This window comes from Sebastes umbrosus, chromosome 4 (assembly GCF_015220745.1).
Source record: "Sebastes umbrosus isolate fSebUmb1 chromosome 4, fSebUmb1.pri, whole genome shotgun sequence".
NCBI classification, from domain to species: domain Eukaryota; kingdom Metazoa; phylum Chordata; class Actinopteri; order Perciformes; family Sebastidae; genus Sebastes; species Sebastes umbrosus.
The window spans coordinates 6,594,590-6,619,085 of NC_051272.1; the positions used below are offsets into that span (position 1 = coordinate 6,594,590).

The 24,496-nt window shown below is 40.4% G+C and overlaps 2 protein-coding genes across 5 annotated transcripts in view; both read right to left on the bottom strand.

Moving 5' to 3' along the window:
• Positions 1 to 3,591, bottom strand: part of LOC119486438 (protein inscuteable homolog) — a 62,815-nt gene extending 59,224 nt beyond the window's left edge. Inside the window, exon 1 of the mRNA XM_037766547.1 lies at positions 3,293 to 3,591. The gene's annotated coding sequence lies outside the window, so the exon portion shown is untranslated. The remainder of the gene's footprint in view (positions 1 to 3,292) is intronic.
• Positions 3,592 to 8,431: 4,840 nt separating this feature from the next.
• Positions 8,432 to 16,929, bottom strand: LOC119486448 (calcitonin-1-like). 4 transcript variants are annotated; one of them, XM_037766572.1, is made up of 5 exons: positions 13,931 to 14,042; positions 12,823 to 12,914; positions 11,611 to 11,745; positions 9,637 to 9,825; positions 8,432 to 9,290 (listed from the first exon to the last, which is right to left on the bottom strand). In XM_037766572.1, exons 2-4 carry the CDS (start codon positions 12,906 to 12,908, stop codon positions 9,666 to 9,668), a joined length of 381 nt encoding a protein of 126 aa, XP_037622500.1. In that variant the 5' UTR covers positions 12,909 to 12,914; positions 13,931 to 14,042; the 3' UTR covers positions 8,432 to 9,290; positions 9,637 to 9,665. The 4 variants fall into 4 exon arrangements, with proteins under 4 accessions (XP_037622500.1, XP_037622499.1, XP_037622498.1 ...); XM_037766571.1 differs by having other exon boundaries at positions 9,637 to 9,828; XM_037766570.1 differs by lacking the exons at positions 8,432 to 9,290; positions 13,931 to 14,042 and adding exons at positions 10,025 to 10,792; positions 16,795 to 16,929 and having other exon boundaries at positions 9,747 to 9,825.
• Positions 16,930 to 24,496: the final 7,567 nt, after the last annotated feature.

Below are 24,496 nucleotides of genomic sequence, written 5' to 3' on the forward strand. Positions count from 1 at the left end.
TAGCATGCCTGCGAGCTCCCAAAACAGAAACAAGAATAGAAAGACAAGCGTAGATTGCTAACATGCTCACAATGAAAATGCAAATATGCTACTACCAGCTATAATGTTTGCCATGTTCACCATCTTATTTTAGAATAGAAAGCCTTTATTGTAGTTGTACAGAATACAACAAAATGATTGTAGGAGCGTTACTCCTGATCAGAAAAGACAGAAAATAACAGGACACCACCAAAACAAAAAAACATCAGAAAACACAGCTCAACACAGTCGGCAACACAGCTTCTAAAATAGTATGAAATAAATATCTACAATCTAATTTTGCACTAGAATAAGAGTTATTATTGCACTACAATTATGTAAATATTGCACAAGATCCCGTAGACAGTCATCATATCGCACATGAGAGGTCATTCAGTGCTTGTTGGAGTCGAGTGTGTTTATGGCAGTATAATATCAATAAGCAGTAAACACAGTAGAGCTGAGGCTGAATGTCATTATTATATTTGGTCATAAACCAAAATATTGGACAAATTATTGCTGATGTCAGAAGATCACCAAAGTTATTAGAATTCATCCTGAGATGTAATCTCTGTAATTGCGATTGCAATCCGGACAACAACAGTTGACAAAAAATGTCAACATCATGGTGGCGCTGGAGGAAAAGTCAGAGGATCACCTATTCGTCATCTGGGGAACATGAATTTCCATGCAGAATTTCATGGCTTTCAATAGTTGCTGAGAGACTCCAGTCTGGACCAAAATACTGGTCCGAGCCACTCTGTCTAAAAACAATGAACAAAACACAGGAAGAAGTTCATATACTGTATATAGCTCACCGTATTTGCTATATAATTATATAGTGACACCATGACTTACGTGGTTAGAGAAAACAGAAATACTTCTGGTTCTGGTAACATATGCTGTTCAGTTCACGTTGCCATTCAGAGGCTGGCACATTTTTCCACTCATGCATTTTAAGTGAGCACACAGGTGATGTTTGTTAGTGAGGGTTTAATGCTTGAAGGGCAGCTGATGGACTTTGAGATTGGGCAACAGAAGCAAAGAAAAGACGAGAAATACACACAGAGAGCATGGGAAAACATAATGACACACCTATGTTGTAATCTCTAATTGTCTCTCTCTCTCTCAAACACACTCTTTTCTCCACCACCACATCACACACACAAAGTAGTAGAGACATGTGGTAGCTGTGTCCTCATCATCACCGTCAGCCTCACTGTAATCTCTGTTGTTTTCCAAAGTCTCAGCTTCCATCACTCCCACACAAACCAGATCAGCATATACTCCAAACAGCTATAGCCACACGATGGTGTTCAGCTCCAGCATGACTCAGAACAAAAACATAAAATATTTTCCGATTGAGAACACTGACCAGTATCCCGAAAGCACCGTTCATATTTATCATGATAGCATCAAATGGCAAGTGCAAGTTCCTACAAAAGGGATGCTTAAAGCAATGCAATCTATCGGTGATTTAAAATGTAAATGTTTGGCTGAAATATCGTTAAAGTCAGTCAGCAATATACTAAATGTTCATGCACATATTAGACAGAACTGCAGACTGTCACGGGGTTTAAGGAGGCCAACTGACTCAGCAAAATGTTGGTATACTTTACTTGTAAAGGATTAACTTAAAGGTGCGCTACTCAGTATTTTTATATTAACAATAGAAAGAGTTACTGTGTGTAATGTTAAAGGTGTCGCTCTTAATGAGGGACTCAGATGATTATCACCATTTCCCAACAGCTCTACTGAGAATTTTAGCATCTTTCAGCTCATTGTTTTGGTTTTAAGGCCCGTATCTTTACTGTTTTGGTTCACTCTCACTGCTCTCAGTGACGTTTACTGACGTTTGTTTCCATACGTATTTTATTTACTTTACATACTTATTTTAAGCCCAAACTGATGTTTTTCCTAAACCTAGCTAAGCGGTTTTGTTGCCTAAACCTAAACTGCGGACTTTGGACATACATGGCGTACAAATGACACGCAAAAAGCGGCAAACAAATTTCATACAAAAAGCCTAAAATGCGTCCTCAAGACACGCAGATTGCCCTTGAAATATCGTGCTATTCATACACCTTCCCATGAGATCGGGTTGAGACATCACACAGACAAAGTTAGTGATTAGCTGGTGAACATAGTGGAGCGTTTAGCAGCTAAAGAGCTAGATATTTCCCTCAGGAGTTGGTGGTGACCAAAAACAGAGCTAAAAGAGTGTGAATATTGGACTTTTATTCATCAGGTGGCCAGAAACACAACTCCAAATGAATGTTAATGTTGCTGCATCTCCACTAGATATGTAATTAAGCAACCATCAACTTTAAAAGGTAATGTCATTGTGTGTTTATAGCTTGTTAAGCTGCCCCAAAGCGGGAAAAAAATGGTTTAATCACTATTTTAATGGTTTCACTGAAACACCCAATAAATCAATTCAGTCAACTTTGAGCAATTTTTGGATTACATAGTCAAGTCAAATTTATTTGTAAAGCCCAAATTCACAAATCACAAATTTGCCTCAGGGGGCTGACATTACATACCCTGCAATCAAGACATAATTTGATTATTTTTTACTCATCTGTAACTATCTAAAACTCTAAAACCCAAATATAAGTTGTCAGTAATTTCAATGCATTACCTTTTCAATTGCATTACTCTAACATTACATTTTAGATATTGATATAGGGTTCAGTTGAATTCCTTATGATCTGGCATTTAAAGGATGTTTTTTTGTGCTTCATCTGACTTTTTTAGCAAGGATGATATTGTAAAATATAAAAAAAATCCCTCCAGAGCAGGTCATACAACCTTTAGGTTTTGTGAGACTCTGGGTGTCCAGATGATCAATACTGCCGCCCTTTTAAATCAGAAGCTTTTAAGTCAGAATACTGACATCTTTAGAAAACTTTTAAGGTTTCTGTGATAAATTAAAGCAGACTTGGACGTTGATCAAGAACACTATCATGAGAAAAAAAAAAAAGGCTTTGTCATCTGTTAAGGTCCCACCCATTTAAATGCGGGAGTTTGAAAGTGATGCAAGCACCTTGCACAATAATAACTGCATCTCACGTTGGAAAGTACTAATGTCTGTCAACCAAGTGGACAACTGCATTGCTGTTGAAGACTTTTTGAGTTTTCTATTCAAAACAGGACGTACATGCTGCACAAGTTGTGCTTAAGTTATCTGAAAAACATCATGAAAAGGCTCAAAGTTTCTCACAGCATCATGTCAACATTCCCAGAAGTTGAGATTAGCGGTTGCCAAACTTACCCGGTCAGCGACTGAAAGGTTAAGTGTTCCCGGGAGGGTTCATAGTTACAGCTCGGGGTTCTTGTCTTCTTCACTGCAAACTGTTGTCTCTGTCCTCTCTTTCACTCTCTCTAACTTTGTCTCACTCTGTCTCCCGTCTTGGAGCCCAGCTGGGCCAACCACCACCGAAGCCTGCTGGAGTGGGACTGCTCAGAGTCTAAACGTGACTGGCCTTAAAGGGTTTTTCTTGGGGAGAAAAAGCCCACATCCCACTGTCAGTCATGCAGCGGAGCATAGTTTCAGCTGGGACGCCATCCAAACAGACATGAAACTATTCTATTTCGGTCTGCCATATGAGCAGTGGTGCTGCTCAGAGGAGGGGGAGAAAAGATTCTGTGGTGGGGCATGTAATTGCAGAGTGACCAGTTATGGCGAGATGTAATTGCAGACCTCATCAGATGGAGAGAAACTGCCAACAAGACAAGGTAAAGGACTTTTAAATAAGACTTTGAGAAGAAAAAAAAAGAAGCAACACAGACCACATAAATAAATGAGGAGCTGGGTTCCAGATGTGGCGGCAAAGAGAGGGAGGGGAGAAGAAGAAAGAGAGGGAGGAACAGAAAAGAGGGGGAGATGAAGGAACTGCAATGGCAGCAGAATGAAATCCCATTTCTGACACGGTGAAAAGGTGTTTACCTTCCCAGCAACAGTCGCGCAAGACGGAAAAGGGGGATTGGGGAAGGTGAGAGGATGTCGTGCCGGCCTTATGTTGTTTCTGGACCTTTACCATGAGTGCTCCTGGGTGTCTGGTTTCACCTCGGGCCTTGGAAATGACTGCCTTATGGAAAAATTGGGAGCTTTAAAAATGAGGAAGGAAAATGAAAATATAAACGTCAGTCGGCTGGTTCCCATTATGAGCGAGACTCAGCTGGTCGCTGGTTGCTGCAGCTAATATCACTACGTATTCTTGAGTGAATAATTATCACGTGATTATGTGACGGGGGGCGGCTCCACACACACTCCCATGTGCACATAAGGGCCTGTTACACTATATAAAGTCAATAAATATTAGTTTTAGCCTCAATCTGAATGTAAATAGCTAATTTCCTCCCAAATTTTACCTCATTTCCTGGCAAATGCAACAGGGGAGTGCTCATTGAAGCACATTTAGAGAAACATTGCTATGTGTGAAGGTAATTCTCAGCGAGACCCCATTCTTTACAGGAATAGTTCTCCACTTTGGTATGTACGCTTATTCCAGCCCGGCCGCACGAAAAGGTGTATGAATGACATGATAATGCGCAAGGCATTTAGCGTGCAATAAGAACACATGTCTTGATTTTCGCATGTCATTTGTACGCCATGTAGTCTGTACTGACAGCAATGTAAACGCATCTGTGTAAATATATTACGGTAAGAGATAGTGATGTAGAATAAAAACTGAGAAAGACCGCTTATGGTGGGCGGAAAGGGAGGTGGATGGGTCCAACATATACAGGACTTTCAACCAGGAGACCGGTGTTAGTTTTTTTGCTTATTTTAGATATGCAAATTGCTTCCTAGCTAACTCTGATGCAATTAGTTTTTAATTGTGCGTTGTCCCTGCAAAAATAACCAATAAAATTAAAATTGTAAGTTATGTTAGTTGTGTTAATTATGTTAGTGACGTTTGTGACGTGTTTCCGTAGTTACGTTACGTTGTTTCCATGCGTACTTAGTTTACGTACTTATTATAAGCCCAACCTGATGTTTTTCTAAACCTAAAACCTAAACCTAACTTCGGCCGAAATTTTGTTGCATGGCCTACAAATAACAAAAATACTAAAATGCATCCTCATGACACGTAAAATGCCATTGTAATGTTGTGCTATTTATACGCCATTCCATGAGCTCAAGTTGGCTTATTCGCTTTTTTGCCACGAGTTAGGTTAGAAGATTGATGCCACTCTCAAGTCTGTAGGCTAAATATGACGTTAAAGCCAGGAGATGGTTAGCTGAGCTTAGCATAAAGACTGGAAGCAGGGGAAAACAGCTAGCTCGTGGCAAAAGGTACACAAAATTGGCTGCCAACACCTCTAAATCTCACTAATTAGCATGTTACTGTATATCTTCTTAAATTTGAAATACTTTGGACAGAGCTAGGCTAGCTATTTCTCCCTGCTTCCAGTCTTTATGCTGAGCTAAGCTAATCGCCTTCTGGCTCTAGCAGCACCTGCAAAAGGTATCAATCTTCTCACTTAAATCTTGGTAAGAGAGTAAAAAAAAAAAAAAAAATTAAGATAATACAAATAACGAAGAAATCCAATCTTGGAACAGAGCCTTTCTCAACAGTGTGTTGTGTGCTTACGTACTTATTTTAAGCCCAACCATGATGTTTTTCCCTAAACCTGACTAAGTGGTTTTGTTGACTGAGTCTAAGTTTGGGCCGTAGTTTTGTTGCGTGGTGTAAAAATGACACACGGAAAGAGGCGCACAAATGACACGTCAAAAGGCTAAAATGCGCTCTTATGACTCCCAGAATGTCCTTATAATGTTGTGCTATTTATACGCCTTCACGTGAGATCGGGTTGAGTCAAGAGGCTGTAGACGTTTTTACACAACGAGAAAGGAGAAAAACTTTAGAAGAGAGCTTTAGTGAATTTTATGGACATGGACAAAACCAAGTACGATGACGTACTGTAGGACCACACTGCCATCCTTGCAGTTTTTTTTGTCCTCACAAAAAAAGTTTGCTAAAATCTCAATGGTTTTAATATCGTATAGCGACTGTTTAAGTGGATAGAGCATTAGATAATAGCTCAGTGAGAGATTGCATTGGTTTACAGAAGCCAGCCATGGACGTGACTCATCATCAATCATGACTCAAGCTCTTTATTTCCCAAAACTGTCAAACCATTCCTTTACAACATTAAAAAGAAGCATCTACCAAAGCCTCGGGTTTTGAAATTAGTTTTGTGGTGTAGGTTTCTGGGAACTGGACTATAGCGACACGTCTTCTCTGTGTAGATGGGGGGCTTGTTTCTTGGTTTCTCTTATACGAACCATCTAATTTCCAACTGGAAGGGCCCCATTCAAAGCAGCTGTGTGCCATTAGGACTGCTATTCTCATTGGCATAGTGGGATTGTTAGATTACTGCTGAGAAAGAAGCTTAAAACCAAACCGACCCACGAATCAGCCCTCAACCTCCCGTCCCCCTCAATTATCAGAATATAGAGAGAGAGGGGGGTTTTAGTTTTTCCCTCCTCAGTCATGCAGGGAAAGTTTCCATGTGGATTCTAGCATGACTCCAGACAGAGAGACAGATAGGAAGACAGAGAGACAGCACGAGTGGAAAGACTGTAAAAACAACTGACAGATGAGGGGTTTAAAGCTTCAGGGGGAATAGAGCGCAAATCCCTTTTTCTGTTTACACTCCGATCGCATAAGGTCACATATTTTTCATGCATCTCCTGAATTAATAAGCCGTCCAGTTGGCTTCATAACCAATCATTTATGGCTTTAAGTGTTTATAGCATGGACACGGCACGTCTGGTGGTGATGGTTTCTCACGTATCCCTCGTATTTCATAAGATGGTTTAACAAAACCTTGGTCTCCTTGTGTGCTTGGGTGTGATGCACACTGTGATAAATGTCGTGTATTTGCTCCGGTGCACACTTTAGCATTCATCCGTGCAACCAAATAGGATCAACTGTATCCTGTTTTTCAATTTCACCCTTATTGAATGAGCTCATTAGCCCCTCAATTTCCAAACTTACATCCTGCATTTGTCATCCAAAAACTGAGGGGCCTTTATTTATCCTCCTTTTTAAGTACTTTTTAAGCTCTCTGTCTGTGATTTTTCTGGAAACACTGCACTTCAAATACATTCAGTACAGGGAAAGTTATTGTTGGCAAAATACAATCTGAAACAGAACTTATGCCTTTGCACGATATTGATATGCTCCAGTTAGTGCAATTAACATGATTTATGTGAAATTAATGTTTTATTTCCGCATACAGACTTTTATTTTTCACTAATGACATCTTCTTTTTTTGTGCTTTTCTTGTAACCTTTACTCAAAGGTTGCTGAAGTACACATAATTTCACTAAGTAAGTACAACCAGTCCTCTAAAGACGGCTGGTTGGAGCAGATGAGGCTTCAGTGCCTTGCCGAAGGGCACCTCCACACCTGGATTTACGCAGTTCGAGCTGACAACCTTTAGCTTTTTTTGTTCCTATTCATGTGTTTCAGCATCAGCAGAAAGATATTATTTGTAAGTCATGGACTTGTGTGTCACTTTCTCAAAGGCAATTTACCATTTCTCATTTATCTGCTCACACATCCTTGTTATGACGCACTGGTTGATGACTTCTGTTAAGGAAACGCCTACAGGAGGAGGTCAACAGGTCATTGTTTTACACCTCATTGCTGTCCAGGAGAATCTAAAGAATGACGCCATTCAAACATCATCAAGCGTAGAAACTTTCATTTTTTTAAGAGTTTTTTAGCTGTCCTTTCTTCTTTTAGTTTGTGTGCAAATAAACAAAATCCAAGTCTCTATCAGCCTCACAGTACCTGCTGAAGCGGTTGATGGATTTATCACCAGTGAGGACTTGTTTTTATGCTTCTGTGACTCGAGTCAGACCTGTGAGACTCTGCAGAGCTCCACTGAAACTTTACTCAAGATAATTATGTTGCCACCTATTGGAGCGCTGCTGTAAAAACAAGAGAACCCCAAAATGTTCCTGCATTTGATTAAAAAGCTGTGTCTGAAATTAAGAACACGTGTCGATTTCTCTCTTGCAGAATACAACTTAATAAAACAAAGATTTTACTTGTGATGAATTATTATCACGAGTGTCCGTATACACTGATTCTGATTAAAAAGAGTGGCGTGCATTTACCTCCACTGGAGCTAAAGAAGAACCAGTCTGACTGCAGGTTTGTCTGCCTTTTATTAAGCAATTACCCATGCAGGTTGTTTTTTTTTCTCATATCATCTGAACATATCCATGCCGCTGTGGTGTCAGTCAGAAAATGAAACTGATGTGTTTACACCTGCAGACTGTCGCTGCATACAAAGTGACCCAAACTGTGCAACAGTAGAATATGAATTGGTTTTCAATAGTTTTCCCATACTATAGATGTGTGCTACAAATTTTCAGGATGTTGGTGTGTATCTGTGATTGGAAATATTGTCAAATTTCACCATATAATTTATATTTTATGGACATTCTTAATCAATATTCCAGCAATTAATGTACAAATATAAGCTTCTCATAATAACCTCTTTCTACACCTAAATGTTTTAAAAACCTTTGAAGAACAACACAAGTACCCCAAACCCGAGTGTATCTAAAATACATTTTAATCTTGCTGAAATTTGTTTTTTTCACAATATTGTTTACAATATTAATCTGTCTTCGTTCTCTTCATCCGGCTCTTCTTTATCGTCTCGAAACAGAACTGTACAATCATGTTCATGTAAATTGTTCTACATCAAGGCACAAGACAACAGCCGTTGTGGGGGGGGCCTTGGGTAGGCTGATCTTTAATGGCGTCCCTCTGGCACACACAAAAACAGGGTACCCTCGGGAGGAAAGGGGGAGTTATGGAGGATGGATCTCAAATGGGGAGGGGGGGAGAAGAAGAAATGTGCTCTAACGAGGTGAAGGTTGGGAAAGAATAAGGTGATAACCACTGCAGCTTTCATTTTATTTTCCAATGATATTCATGTATAAAAAAGAGGAACCATTAGGATGTTTTTTTTTTTTCTTCAGGAGTTCATTTGTTCATGTACATAAACTAAAGTGCTTTTTTTCTCTTTTTTTTTCTCTTATTTGCCGAAAGCAAAAGGTTTCACTAACAGGATGGAAATGGGGACGAGAAGTCCTGTGGCGTCTTTTTTATTTCTCCAGTAAGAACGTGAGGGAGTGGATAAAGGGCCAGTTCAGTGTTTATTTTCTGCTTGATTTTGTTTTTGTTGATTTTTGTTATCAGGTTTTTTTCTGGTGTTTTCTTGTCAGGTTTCAACCTCTGAAAGAAAGAAAGAAAGAAAGAAAGAAAGACATTAAAGGAAATGTAAAGCTTATAAAAGGACAATACTGACTGGTGGTCATTACAGGATGAGTCCAAATTATTTAAATCTATTGTGATACAATAAATGATTTTGTCAAAAGTTTGGTATTACTGCCAATTTTTAAAAATACTTCTGCTTTCTTTTTTCTGTTCTAAGTCCTTTTGTTGCACTTTTTTAATCAGCAAATGGAAAATATTGACTTTTTTATGATAGTCATACTTCATGCAACAGAAGAAAAGCAGTGATGAAAAGGTAGAAATCACCGTCAAAGAACAAAAACAGAAGAGAAGAAAAGTTATTCACCATGTCCCTGAAGGGTTTTGGAGTGCTGCTCACATCTGGACGCTTCTCCTCCGCCTGCCGAAGGCCTTGGCACCGACGTTGGTGGGGACGAAGTTGCTGTTGCCCATTCCCCCCGACCGGCTGAGGAAGTCCGCCAGGCGGTGAGTCACGCAGGTTGCCGTGTTGCAAGCTCGCTTCTGTGCTGTAACGCTGCTTCAGGAGAGCAAAGGAGGGGTTAACGCCAAGATCTGGTGTGACATCTATCAATACAACACTGACACACACAAACTACAACAGCATTTCTTCATTTTTATCAACATTAACTTCACAGCACAGAAAAACAGGACGTACAGCTTAAAATATGCACAAGCATGCAAGGTTTAATCACATATTTTGACATTTCTTTTACCTGTGAACTCGATGAGGGCTTCAGAGGATGCTCTAAACTCCTATTTACGTCCATATTTTGAAATGTGTTCATGAGGTACCCATTAACTGTTTTAAAGTATAGCCCTAAGAATGAAAATGAGCTAAGGCTTCCTGGTAGAAAAATACGTTTATTGAACAAGAAACATGGTGTCGCATGAGTGGGTCATTTATTAATGGTTCGATTAAGTGATCTCTCTCTACTCTTAGATTTCAGGGGCTTTGAAATGCCGTCAAATGACTCCACACACAGTGGACTACACAGAGATGGATGTCTGAACTGGCTCCTGAATTACATTTATATGAAAACTAAGTCTGATTGTCTGAAATTATAGGGACAAATCATTCTCTGAGGGGGGAGGAGGAGATAAGAACTGAAAAGTTGGTTGCAGTTAGAGGTCATATTCTTCTCATGTCAATCAAGCAGGTAAAATCAACATGCACTTGCCAATCCAAAAACAATAAGGAAGAAACTGGGATGAGGAAGAGGAAGAGGCGGAGGAAGAGGAAGAGATGCAGTAAAGGTAAAAGAGTATAGGGCTGAGGGAGGACGAGGAGGGGTTAGATGCTGTCAAACGTCTCGCCGTAGCTTGCATAGCTGTCGCTCTCAGGCGCACTGCGCTTCTTGCCGGGCGTTCCTGATCCCACGTTCGTGCGAGGGAACGTCTGCAACTTGTGCAGCTCCTGAGACAGTTTGCCCAGCACACAGGTGCTGAGGTTGGAGCACCGCTTGGTTAGAGGCCTGTCCATGCTGTCGGGGAGGGGACACACAAGAACACATGCAGAGAACAGGCTCATAGGCATGGGAAAACATGCAGGTTACACTTTCTTCATCTCTGTTTTTCTTTTTTTCCTTCCATTTCTCTCACATGCATTTCATTCACATGCCATCGCAGGTATAAAAAAACTACAAATAAAGACATCCCTCCCCTACAGCATCATGCTTTTTCTCCTTCCCCACCATTCAAAGAACCTGTCTTCCATCCCCTCATGCGCCAAAACCTCCATCCCCACCCCCGCCCCAGTCAATCCCCTCTTGTCACATCTTTTACACCCACAGAACAAACAGAAACCAGTCGCTTCCCACTGTCATGCAACTCCACTTAATTGACATCATGCACACTTATTCGTTCCGTTAGGCATACGCTGTTCACATGCCCGGCAGGCAGGCTGGAAATAGTAGTCCACTCAAACAAAATCAAACTCATCCATGCGGGAGCAGGGTCATGACAGAGGATAGGGATTTTTTTTGTGTTCGTGTATGAACATCTTTTTCTGGGAAATAATCAGTTTTTCTCTCTTTTGGTCGTACATACCTCTATGCCTGATTGAACCCAAGTGGGACACTAAAAAGACGCATCTTCAGTGATGTTAAAGTGAAACCAGAATAAGATACTGCCCCTAAAAAGATACACAAAGTCCAGCATGGTAGCCCAAAGAAGAGCTTTTACCTTTTAATTTCATCGTTTAACTTTCCATTCTAGTCAAATCTTTCTGTTTCTGCGCAGGGAGGAAATGTTGTTTTTTTTAAAAGGGGTTAAAATACAGAAGGGTGTGTCGTCTGTGTACCTGTTTCCTTCAGTTGCCTGCTGCTCCAGCTCCTCCGCCGTCATCTGCACAAACTCCTTGACGATGGCGTTGAGTAACCTTCGCGCCTCGTAGTCCGTGAGCGTGACTCGGTCTGACATGGACTCTAAAACCGGTCTGTGGCGAAGGGGTGAGCGGGGAGGTTTAGGGGTCAGAGGGGAGATTAAGCATTAAACCCTTCGCTGGAATTATCACCTGCAGTTAAAAGGAGGGGTGGGGATGTGAGGGGTGTTAGGGTGGGGTAGGGTGGTGGTGGTGGTGGTGGTGGTGGATGTGGAGTGGCTGGATGGATAGGAGGGGTCGGGGGGGGGAGGGTTGGCTGGGACGTCACCAACTCTGAGAGGGATGACGTCTGAGTTGGAGGGCCCCCAGCCAACACGGGGAAACAATCTGCGGAAAGTGCCCCATCTGAGAGAGGGGGCTGATGTGCAGCCGCCTTTAGATTTATTACTAAATCGATAGCTTCATGGGAACAGTGCGGGGAGTGGCTCGAATGGGGCTTCATATAAATATATAGATTTATATACATTACATGTCCCCGTGAAGTGAATTATTCTCTGTCCTGTTTCACTTTTTTGGTTCTTTTTTGGTTCCATTATTCACCATTTCATCCAGTTGGATTAGAGGTATAACAGCATACACAACATTCATATATTGATAAGGAAATCTAATTTATGGAATCTACATTATTTTTTTCTTATAAAATGATGTGATTAAAGACACATTTTAAACCTAATAACTCCCAACTGGAGCCTTTATTTCATCCTGCTCATGCAAAGCATCATAAATTGATGATATTAAGATGAACCAGAACAAATAAAGTTGTCATGCATGCACATTATTACTCACTATCTGCTGTGTGTCTTTGAATGTGTTTGAATCTTTTTCCATCTATCTCCCCCTCACACACATACGTCCCCTCCCATTCCTTCATATTGTTCTAGCAGTACTGAAAATGTTGTGATTTCTTTTTAAAGAGGAGAAACTCTACCCGATTCCCTTAGTGACAAAATATTTACAAAATTTTTTTTGAGGTTTCTTTTTTTTTGCTTCAGCCCTCCTCTCCATCCCACTGGTTGCTTGTGACTCTAACAATTTTTACATCCGTTCTACTTTTCCTCACATGTTTCAAGATGCATGTCAGCTGAGAGTTTGAAGTGTAAAAATGAAAAATGTGAATGTTGAGAGTCTCACCTGGCAGGGGCGGCTTGTGAGCAGTACATCTGGCAAATGACCAGGGCGTAGGCAACGAGGAAAGCGGAGATCTTCAACATAACCATGGTCCCCTACACAGCAAAGAAAGACACCCACCCCCCCACTTGTCAGCTCCTTGTGCGCAAGACTGCTGCCATTCACACAAATAAGTTTGCCTAAAAATCTACAAAGCAAAAAAATCAACATACATCTAGAAAATATATACTTCTTAGTGTCTGATCCTCTCGTACTGATGGGAAGAAGTTGGAAAAGGAAAAAGGGCTTCCTGTCACTTCCCAGAGAGGTGAGCTCAGCTTTACCCACATCTCAGCTTGGCACTATTTAGCTCTGGTCTCCTGCTGCACATCCTTGCTTTTACTTCAACACCCCTTCAAAACTGAGCCACTTAAAAAATCCCCCCCTCCTACACTTCTTCTGGAAAAATGCACTGTTCCTCCAAAACATCCAGCCAAGAGCACAGGACAGGTAGTTCTCTCAGGACCCGGAGTGTGACATGCCTGTGGGTGAGAGTGTGTGTGTGAGTGTGTGTGCATGTGTGTGTGTGTATGTGTGAGGGTAGGTGGAGGTCCTAGACTGTGCATGGCATGTAGCACTTGCTAGTCCTGGAAGAGGAGGGGTGGAAAGCGAAGAGAGGGAGGAGGGAGACTCCAAGCTTGCCAACTCCCTAAGGGACCAGTGCATTAGTGTAATGAGCTGCCAGCACTCTCTCTCTCTCTCTCTCTCTCTCTCACACACACACACACTTTCTCTCTCACACACACACTCAAATCTCGCTCCTCCTGTCCATCTCTTCTTCCCTTTTCCTCTTTCACTTGCCATTCTTCACTTTAGTCATTTTCTTTCTGTGTTTCTTCCCATCTCTCTCTCTCTATGTCGGGTCCTTGGCCTTCACTGGACCCTCACAGAACGGGTGCTGGTGATACTGGTGACCCCAGCGGCCACACTCCAATCCCATTACCAACACTATCACGTCCCCGCAGTCTAACGCAGTGACTCTGTCCCCATCTCATCCACACACTCACAAACAGCTCATCAGGTACATTCATAGTTCCAACACATCGCCCAACATTTAAAAGTCAACACTTACCTTCAGTGATAATCACCCAGCAAAAAAAATAAAAATAAATATATATCTCTATGTATCTCTATGCAAAACACAACAAGTTATCTCAACTTGCAGAACAACTCTTGATTCTGTTGCATGCAGCGCCAACGCACCAGCCTATATATCCCACCACTTGGATTTGTGCATTGACTGTGTAGGTGTTTAATTATCCGCCGGCAGCCAATCGCGTCGCTCTGATGCCATGGCGAGCCAATGGGACGCCTCCCCTCGGTCCTGGCTCACTAATAAGGGATATGGCTTTGCGCTGACGTCATTCCTCAGTCAGTAAGTGCTCCATTCACAAAATCCTTCAGTCATTTTGGACCATTTGCTATCCCCAATTTGCATTGATGTCATTAATTAAATAGGAGGCAGTGCCGGCCGGTGTCCGTGGAGGAGCATCACCAGCAATAAATATTTTAAGAACCTTCCAAAAATGTTACATTGCATGCTATATCTCAAATGCCAAATCGATAAGGGCCCGCACCCCCCACACCCTCCCAAGCACCGCCGCCACCCTCCCAGCTAAGCACTTGCAGGCGGGGCCATCTGCTGGGGAGGGATGTACACTACACGGTGACGCACTCCTGGGCTCTTCATTCATAACGCTGTTTGGATAACACCAACTCTACACCCACTGTGCCTCAGCTCAGTGTAGACCGTCTAACACACGATCAGTTTATGTAATCTAGATTCACCACAAATAATGAACTCATGGCTCTTTAAATATCATATGTGTCAACTCTCCTCAAAGGAAACTACTTTCAAACTACGAAGCAATTTCCTTCTTCTTCAACTTAAATTGTGTATTTTTGTTTACCAGTGTGATCAACCTGAAACATATTTCTTGTCTCGCAGCAGCTACTTTATGGAGTATGACAACCTCCCTCCCCCCCTGCAGTGAAACATCAAACCACATTGAGTTAATAAAGTGATACCACAGTCAGTCCAGTAATGATCACTGCCGCCCGGGCCTCCTCCCACACACTGAGTAAACGAGTTGTCCTCGGCAAAGACCAATCGATGACAGCCTCCGACAAGAGCCGTTTCTCAAAAGCAATTACACAACTGTTTGTCGTGCACCGTCGTCTCAATTCCCCTTCCTTTTCATTAGTGTGCAGGGCGGCATGTGTACAGTATATGTGTGTGTGTTTGATGTGTGTATATATCTGTGTGCACTCTCAGTCTCTGCACGATGGACAAAATGAATGATGTGTGTGTGTGTGTGTATGTTCTGGATTATATGTCAGAGTAAAAGGAGGGGAGGGGTTGCCTCTCCTCGTCTGCGTCATAGAGGAACCCCATTAGACAGGATGAGCCTTTTAGTGCTATTGAGCCACAAGGCTCACCCATGTCAGACGCTAAATCACTGCAGAATAGACAGCTGCTGGGTCTCGAGCCACATCTATATGGACCTACATCACCGCTTTCTACCGGCATGTCCACTGTGCTGCCGAACTTATTGCACAGTGCCGGACAGACAACTTTGAGCCCTGTTTCATACCCTGCATCAATGGGTTATGGCAGACTATAAAGTAGTCTACTGAGTGTCTATACTGTAATTTTACCATGTTGGTTATTCTGTACATCTATTACATGTCAGACCGTCCAGGGAGAGGGATCCCTCCCTCTGCTGCTCTTCCTGCGGTTTCTTCCAGTTTTTCCCTTTTAAAGTTTTTTTTAGGGGGAGTTCCTTGTCCAAATCGAGGGTCTAAGGCCAGAGGGTGGCGTATTCTGTACAGATTGTAAAGTCCCTTGATATTGGGACTATATTATCAATAAAATTGATATGAATGGGTTACTTCACTAACTTCTGGGAACCCTCTCTCAGTAAATGTGCATCCCTGCTTTCTCCCTTGCTGCCCACATATTAAAGAGTTCCTTTTAAAGGTCTAGTGTGTAGCATTTAGGGGGCTCTATTAGCAGAAATGGAATATAATATTAATAAGTATGTTTTCTTTAGTGTATCGACCTGAAAATAAGAATCGTTGTGTTTTCGTTACCTTAGAATGAGCCGTTTATACCTTTCACAGTGTGTTTTCAGTTCATGAAAGTTAACATTTTGGTCGCCAAAAAATGTATTATTCAGCATTTGGTTGTACGTAGCTCCACCCTCTCTGGTTGCAAAAAAAACAAGATGGCAACGGCCAAAATCGTAGTCCACAAACCAATGGGTGACGTCACAGTGACTATGTCCATTTCTATGCTCCAAAATGACAAACAACACCTCTCTAAAACAGTTTCAACACAAACTGAACATTATAACCTTTGTGAAAGAAGGATTTATTGTTTATTTATTTAGTCATTGTATTAGACTGCATTAGTTTTAGCTATAGGTGTACCTAATAAACTGGCAACAACTCTATTTCCATGCTGCAAATTGCATGAAACTACTTCTATAAAACTACTGTTCTCTCATCCTAAACTACTTTTGTATTTACCAACCTACGTACCTACAAACCTAACTACCTATAAATCCATCTATTTATATCGATATGCAAACCAACCAGTCTTACTTTCTAATGTTTTTTTATAAAAGAGAAATGGAGATAATAATAAGGTATGAGTCTGTGTGTATATTGTCATTGAAAATCTCGTAAGAGTTCAGTTTTAACTTCAATTGAAGATCTGTATTATCTCCTATAGTAGAGTGTTTGAACAACCCCTTCAAACTCAATTGGACGAACTGTGTGTGGTGTGTCTGTGTCATAGTTAATAAAATAAAAGTCTTTCTCGGTTTCTCCTTTTCTTAGTTCGCACCAGACAGTGTGTCACGTGTGAGCACATCTCCGTGGGTCTATATATTGTATTCCTGCGTGTGGGTGTGTATGTACGTGCATGCTTACGTATATGTGCTCATATTTTCAGCGTGGGTGTTTCTTTTGGGTCATCTTCACCCAAGGGAGCTGCAGCAGGCCATCCTGACTCCTTAGAAGTTTTCCTGAAAGAACTTTTGAGCGTGGAGTCGATACGGTAACCTTTGATGCCGGGCCTCCCCCAGCCGAGATCAACCCGCCCACCCTAGTGTAAGTTATTACTGGGGACACACTGACCGCCGTGTCTGCTGCTGCTGCTGCTGCTGCTGCTGCTATTATTGGATGTGAGCAACCGTCATGCTATATGTCATCTTAATGGCTCAGCTCTATTGGGCCAATCAAGCAGCTCACGTGTAAATATAGCATCAGTTACCTGTAGAAATGCTGTTATTGATATTACTGGACTGCTGTGCTGTGTGTAATGACCTATACGACACTCATTAAAGAGGTGATGTATAGGTGTGTTTCATGTCTCACACACATGCACATGCAGTACTCACAAACACACACACACAAGTTCATGGCAGTGGGTTGATTGGGACTGAAATTCAATACCTGCAAAACACACATGTAGGTGTTCACAAGCAGAAACACATGTGCTCTCACAGTTATTATGTCTGTCAAATGGAATCCATGTATTTCTAAAACATACAACTTTTATGAGCTAAAACCTCAGTCTTGGATTAAGCTTTGTGAGGATGCATATATTTTTTTGTGAAAATGTGAAATCTGTGACAGCTATCTATGCCAGCAGGTGAAGTACTACTGCTACTAGAGATGCAACAATCAGTCGATTAGTGGAACATTAATCGGGAACTAGTTTTGATAATGGTTGCTGATATTAATCGTTTCAGTCATTTTCAATGTGCCAAATATTTGCGGGTTCCAGCTTCACATAATATGATTATAAGTTTTTTTTTGGGATGTTTTGTTCGGCCAAGCCAAGCTGTTTAAAGACGTTACTTTGGGCACTATTTTTAGACTATATAATAATAATAAGTATATGAGTACTTCTTCCACCACTGCAACATGGTGATGGCCATATAATCATTATATTGTTTGACTAAGCCAAACAATGAGTGGCACTCCTGTAATGGAATATTAAAGCTCAATATTGCTTTATGAAATGAAGCCACAACACAGGTTGTGTTTGTAGAAGAGGCACGACTCTCTGTGCTCCTCAGCTGACAGCTGCTGTTTTGTCTCCCTCCACCTACACAAAACAATTAGAGTTAGCACGATATTGGATCTTCACTGGATATTTGTTGTTTCACTTTCAATAACTTGTAAAGCAAACGATTTAAACCAGACTAATGAGCGCGTTCGTGACACTCAGAGAAGGAAAAAACAATTTACAAACCCCCTGGTTGAAGTGCCGCCCACAGACGAATGGAAGCTGCTCATGCCAGATGAAGGACATTCTGGGAAATGCAGGAAATCACTAAGTAGCCGATGGACACGGATGACTGACTTTAATACTGTTGAAGATGCTTTTTGCAGTCACACTGCGATTATTCTACATGACACTTAAAAGCTTGTGAATCATTGCATCCATAAAAACATCTTATATTGTTCCAATAAGAAGCTCATTTAAAATACAGTTTGACATATTTAATAATCCGTCTTTATTTTTGTTACAGCAGCTTATGTCTAATTAAGTATAATAGTTATCGTATTATGCTTAATTTCTTGGTCACATTCTCATATCCATGTTTCACATTTATATCAGCTGCACCTATTCTGTATTTACGCTCAAGCTTTGTCAGAAACATTATTGCCTGTTGAAAAGATCCAGTTATATCCATTACCGTTTGAACGTTGGGAAAATTTAAGATTTTATCTGTAACTATCTGACCGAATGGTGCAACAGGATGACAATTTGATCTATTGCATACCCTGCTGCCCCCAGCAAATCACGCAACGGTTTTTCTCCTTGTTGGCGCAAAATGGAGAAAAATAATGTGAGGAAGAATTTTTGATTCTATACTGTGAAGATGGAAAAATCGTGGATAATGGCTGCTTGCTGCCTTTAAAAAAAACCTGCCTACAATATCTTTACCTCAACAACAAAACGGAGGCAACATGCAGCGTCACAAATTAACAAAAACATCAATCAGCAACATCAATTTTTACAAAGTCAAGTTCAGGATTGGGCTACGCGGGCTGCCATTGGAATTAATTCAAACAAATTTAATTGCTCAATCGTTCAAACTTTTCAAAAAGGGCTGCAACTAATGATTAATCTTATTATGGATTAATCTCGCGGTTATTTTTTCAAATAAAAAAGTAATTGTTATTATTGTTGTACGAAATATCGGAAAATTTAACTCGATTATTTTATAAGCATGGCAGGTTAGAATAATAGGATTAAGGATTATTATTTATTTATTTATTATTATTATTATTGCATTCACAAAATATTCCGGTTTTTGCCCTCACTGTAAAAAAAAAACAGTTTTTTTACAGTTTTTTTCAAGAAATTTTACATTTTTGTCTGTATTTCAAAATGACAGAAAAAATTTTAAAAATTACATGTTTCATTTGTGATTTATGTGTAAATGGTCTTAGATTTACAGTATTTTTTGTAATCATAATCATAATTATCTGTATTAAAGCTTTTCAAGATAATTATTCTGTTTTTTAGAGGTTTATGACTTCATGGAATTCTAAAATTATTTCTTGTAAAAATACAGATTTTTTTTGCAAAACTTCTGAGAGTTAATGTAAATTTGGGCTTTTGCAACGTAAAATTACATGTTTCATTTGTGATTTATATGTAAATGGTCTTAGATTTACGGTGTATGACTATTCTAACAATAAATATATGTTAAAAGTAAAATATTTCTTCTAAAATTACAGTAATAAAGGCTAATTATATAAAGATAATTACTGTTTTTTTACAGTTTATTTATGTAAATTAACAGTATTTTTCCGTTTTTTAACAGACATTTTCTGGCGCCCCTGCTGCCGGAACATTTCCGTTATTTCACACTTTTTTTTTTTACAGTGCTTATTCCGAAAAAGACAATATTCCTACTAAGCTGTTTACATGGCTAATGAAAATGAATATTCTACTAATATTCCTGTTAAAATGCAGCCGTGCATACTCCAATTAATGTAACCAGTGGTGGACTGTGCGAACACAGCCTCCCTCTTTTATTCCTTCAACCACCTTCTTGAAAAGGTCGGCGTTGTGATATTTGTGCATATCAAAAAACCTGTTGATATCCAAATCTTTCATAATGTTTAACAGTAGGTGTGTTTCTCCTCCCGACCAGAAATGTGGGCTTTTCTTTTGGGCATGCATCTCTGCAAACTGTCCGCTAGTTGGTTTGTGTACAACGCACAGAGCTGGTCGTAATCAGGCAAGAGGCGTGTCGTAAAACCCCCAACTGAGACGCTTATTCCGAATGCGCTGTATGCATGTCCAAAGAATGCTCCTAAAACCTGAATAATATTGGCATATCCCACATGTCTTAATTGGAAAATGCTCCATTCTGAATAAAGCCTGATTTAGGTTATCCAAACATGTATGCTGTTTACACGACCCATATCAATTTCAGAATATTGTCCTATTGGGAATGATAGTAAGTCGGAATAATAGTAATAATTTATTATGCAGCTGTCTTGTAGGACTCCCTTGAAACAGACATTTTAAATCGCAATGGGAAATATCCTGGTAAATTAAAGGTTAAATTAAAAAAAAAGTGTTTTAAATTGCTCATCCCTGTTTCCAAAAGTGGTCAAATGTCCGACCATCTGTCAAAAACCTTACGATATTCAATTTCCAATTATAAAGAGATAGCTCTCTATCACATGTCTACAATTACTCAACTGACATATCAAGTGAAAGCAAGATCCCATCTCACAAGCTGTGAATATAAGCAGTATTATACTGTAATACTTTTCCATAAAGCATATAAATCACCACGGGGAGAACGGTGAGTGTTGAAGGGGTCAGAGCAGTGATATGATCTACGAATGGCACCGCTCACCGTTGGGCACCTCCCAATTAGTTAAGGCCAGGCCCATCCAGATAAATCACTTCCTGCAGAGAAAGGAAGGCGAAACAGCACTTAAGTCATTATCCAACTGCAGCCTCCTGTAATGGCTCTCAATCTCCAAATCTAATCAGTGGCTTGCTACCACGACGGACGCTCGCCACCTGATTAAATGCAAGTTCAAGTGGTGGAACTGGTTGTGGTTTTACATCAGGGAGAAGGTGGGGGGGGGCTGTGTTTGAACACCTGCGGGATGGAGCAGCAGGAGGATATGTAGCTTCAAGCAGGTGTTCTTGAACATGTTGTTCTACCTGTTAAACCGATGGGACAAGTGGCTGAGCAGAAGGTCACGCTAACATTTGGGGACAGGTCATCAGGTAAAATGTCAAGGAGCACGCAGCTAATCTTTCCGTTGTAGACATTAGGGAGATTACATTCAATCGTTGAAGCCTTGAAGCATCAATCAGGGGCGTAGACGTCGCAGCGTGGGAGGGATGTTGGCCCCCTGGCTCTGACATCACCGTCTGAACGGCCGGGCTTGCTTACTCCACATTCATTCAAGAAAAAAAAAAGAGACCTCTCAGCAATCTATAGCTAGACACTTACAAATGCTGTGGACTGACGGAGCAACACTAAAGAGGGTTTGCGTTTCCGAAAAGTGCCCGCTGGGAGTCCTATTTATCATGATTACACCAGAATGAATGAAGTGACCTGACGGCTGACTAGCAGAAATATGGCAGAATTGGATTTGAGTCGTGCGGCGAATATGCTTGCCAGCTCGACTATATAAAACATTATTAGAATCATTCAATCATTTATTTCATCCACTCACATTTTCTAATAAAAGACGAGACCTCTTGCAGTGCTAGACGCTGATGCATAAACAACTCAGCTCCGGTCTGGATCCTTTACAGACTAACACTGAAGCAATTACAGCTCGCAATCAACCTAGATGTTTGAAATACTGATACAAACAGTGATTGTCCATTCATAGCTCAGTAAATGTAACACAACAGGTCTGTCAAACTTTGGACTTTGTGTATTGGGCTCCAGTAAAAGAGATATTTTAAAGAGTTTGGAGAGTGGTGTCTTTATTTGGCCTTTCCAGAAACTCAAGATCAAACATATAGGGAGTAAATTGAGAGTGTCAGGATCAGCTCTGAGGATATGTTTTCTTAGTTTCTTGTCATCATGTTTTCATAGTTTTATTTTGAAAGATGAAATTCCCTTGCCGTTTCCTGCCCTTGTGTTTCCCACCTCCTTGATGAGTATCACCTGTCCCTTGTTAGCGCTGCACTCAGCAGACCTCTGCTCACCTGTTTCCCCATTAGTCACTCTCTGCTACCGGTCTACTTCCTTTGTTCTGTTGTCAGGTCATCATTGTTGCTGTTTGGAGTTTTGTTACCTGTTTTGTCTTCCTGCTTGCCATCTGGACTCTCGCTGCCTTAAAGCCTTTTTTCTAATAAATCATTGATCTGCCTCTCCTCATCTGTGTTCGGGTTCTTCCTCTGCTCTCTGCTCTCCTAACCGTGACAAAGAGTTTGGCTGCGGTCGAAAAGTTAAAAAAATTACATCCTAATGTCTTTTCCTAACCATTTTTCCTTGACCTCGATGGAAAAGAATTTATCTTATCGTACAAATACGATAAGAAGATTATCGTACATCTGGCAACGCTGACACGGTGTAAAGAGTTTAGGGTGACGGTTAGCGGCTCCGTTCGGCTCTTTACTGGATTTAGTTTTACACTCCAGCACGTCCCAGCCAATGTTACTCGAGATAGCTGTTATGTTTGGTAATACATTGGTTGGTCCTCATCCTAAAAGCCTTTTCTATTGTAGCCTTATAAGTAGAAACATACTGTTTGAAAATACAAGTATGTAAGCTAAGCGGCAAAACAGGGTTATATTAGATCAGAATAACAGTTACATTTTACCTTATCTTACTTATAATATGTGGACTAACAAGCTCAACAATACAATACAAGAATAATGATGTTTCTTAGGCCTGAAACTAAACGATTATATTCATTATCAATTTAATATGGCGATAAATTCATTATTAATAGTCCATAAAATGTCAGAAAATGGTGAACAATGGCCATTACATAACATAGAGAACACAATATATTCAGTTTACTTACTATCAAATAAGATAAAAGACAATTGAGAAGCCTTTTTGCCTGAAAACAAGTCATTATCATAATAGATTGCAATCCATGTATGTAGCTATCAAGTGTGTATTTAAACTGAGTCAGCTGGAAACATTAAACATTCAGCGAGATATATCATTTTCAACAAGCTCGAGGCGCTAACATTAGCTTGATTAGCTGGTAGGTTCCATCGACATGTCATTTCTGCCAAAAAAAATGGACAGCTATAAATGAGAAGACTACTTTTGTTTATCGCCTGTCTGAAATCAAGGACCCATTATTCCACAAATAAATAAATAAATAAATATATAAGATTTTGTAGTGTTAAATCTGCTACCGTTATCATTTCAACTGCATATGTGCTGTGAAATCACCTGAACGATTGACAGGTGTAGCAACCGCAACCAATTTTCTGACCCTTGATGGAAACAACCTGTAAACTAATATTTCAGGACAGGAAATCTCCTTGTGCACAAACACAGACACGTACACAACATCAGTCATAGCTCAACTGCCCTTTTAAGATCCCAATACTGCTTGAGATTTTGTGCATTGCAACTATTAGTTTTGCTTGAATAACTCTGATTTACCTTGAGAAACCGTGCAGTGACTCAGGCTGGTGCCCTGTCAAAACGCTGGGCAGGGGCAAGCAGTTCCTCTGAAGTATCTTAAGGAAACTTGGCTCCCGTCTTTGGAGTCATTTCAGATTCAATCACACTTGATCAACTTGGATCACTTCCCGCGGTATTTATAGAAAGTTAAACGTTATGCGGTTATAAAGCCTGGCCCGGACCCAAGAATCTGCCATCATTTCTGCCTCTGCAGCAAAGCTGAGAGTTGGAAATTTCTGGCTCTCAGTGTGGCTCAAAGATGCTCAAGTTGCAATGAAACCGAGAAGGAAAATCTTCATCACCAAGCAAAAATATGTTTGAACTTATTGTTTTACCCAAAACTAAATCTACTCTGTTTAGACAGTGGCTTTCAGCAAAGGTTTTAATAATCATCTCTCTTTTTTTTCTTTTGTTAGAGTCCTTTCTTGCGCCATCTTTTGTTTTTGTTCTGTCTTTTTCCACAATCTGTTTATTGATATTTTCCAAATAGAGCAGAACATAATAACATTTGGTCAATACACTAGTGATAAAGCAAAGGTGCAAGTGGTAAGCAAGACAGAAATAATACAAAACTTACACAGGACCAAGACAAGACAAATACTTCAAATCAAAAAGGACATAAAATGAATTAAAAATTAAAAATATATATAAATATAAAAGTATGTATGATGATAATAATAATATGAAATACTAAAACATAAAGTAATAGTTGTTGGTCAGTCTGGTGGCTGTCACATCACAATTAAATGCTGAAAAGCCTGATCAATAATTCTGGGATATCTGGGAGGTCCAGCTAACGTATAGTCGAAGAAGAGGTCCCATCTTGTAAAAAGGGTATGCAAAGGAGGTGGAGGAGATTTCCACTTGAGCAGTACGTCTCAATGTGATCTCATGGGAAGGTGTATAAATTCGCTTGTCATGATACATGAGTGTCATTTTACACCACAGGGTTGACATTGTGAAACAGCTTT

What these genes read in the sequence shown, in the direction of transcription:
- LOC119486448 (XM_037766570.1), bottom strand. Translation starts at nt 12,908, where the DNA reads ATGGTTATGTTGAAGATCTCCGCTTTCCTCGTTGCCTACGCCCTGGTC. An exon ending in TCACAAGCCGCCCCTGCCAG is followed by an intron (nt 11,746 to 12,822) that starts GTGAGACTCTCA and finishes CCTTCGCCACAG; the next exon opens with ACCGGTTTTAGAGTCCATGT. An exon ending in CAGGCAACTGAAGGAAACAG is followed by an intron (nt 10,793 to 11,610) that starts GTACACAGACGA and finishes CCTCCCCGACAG; the next exon opens with CATGGACAGGCCTCTAACCA.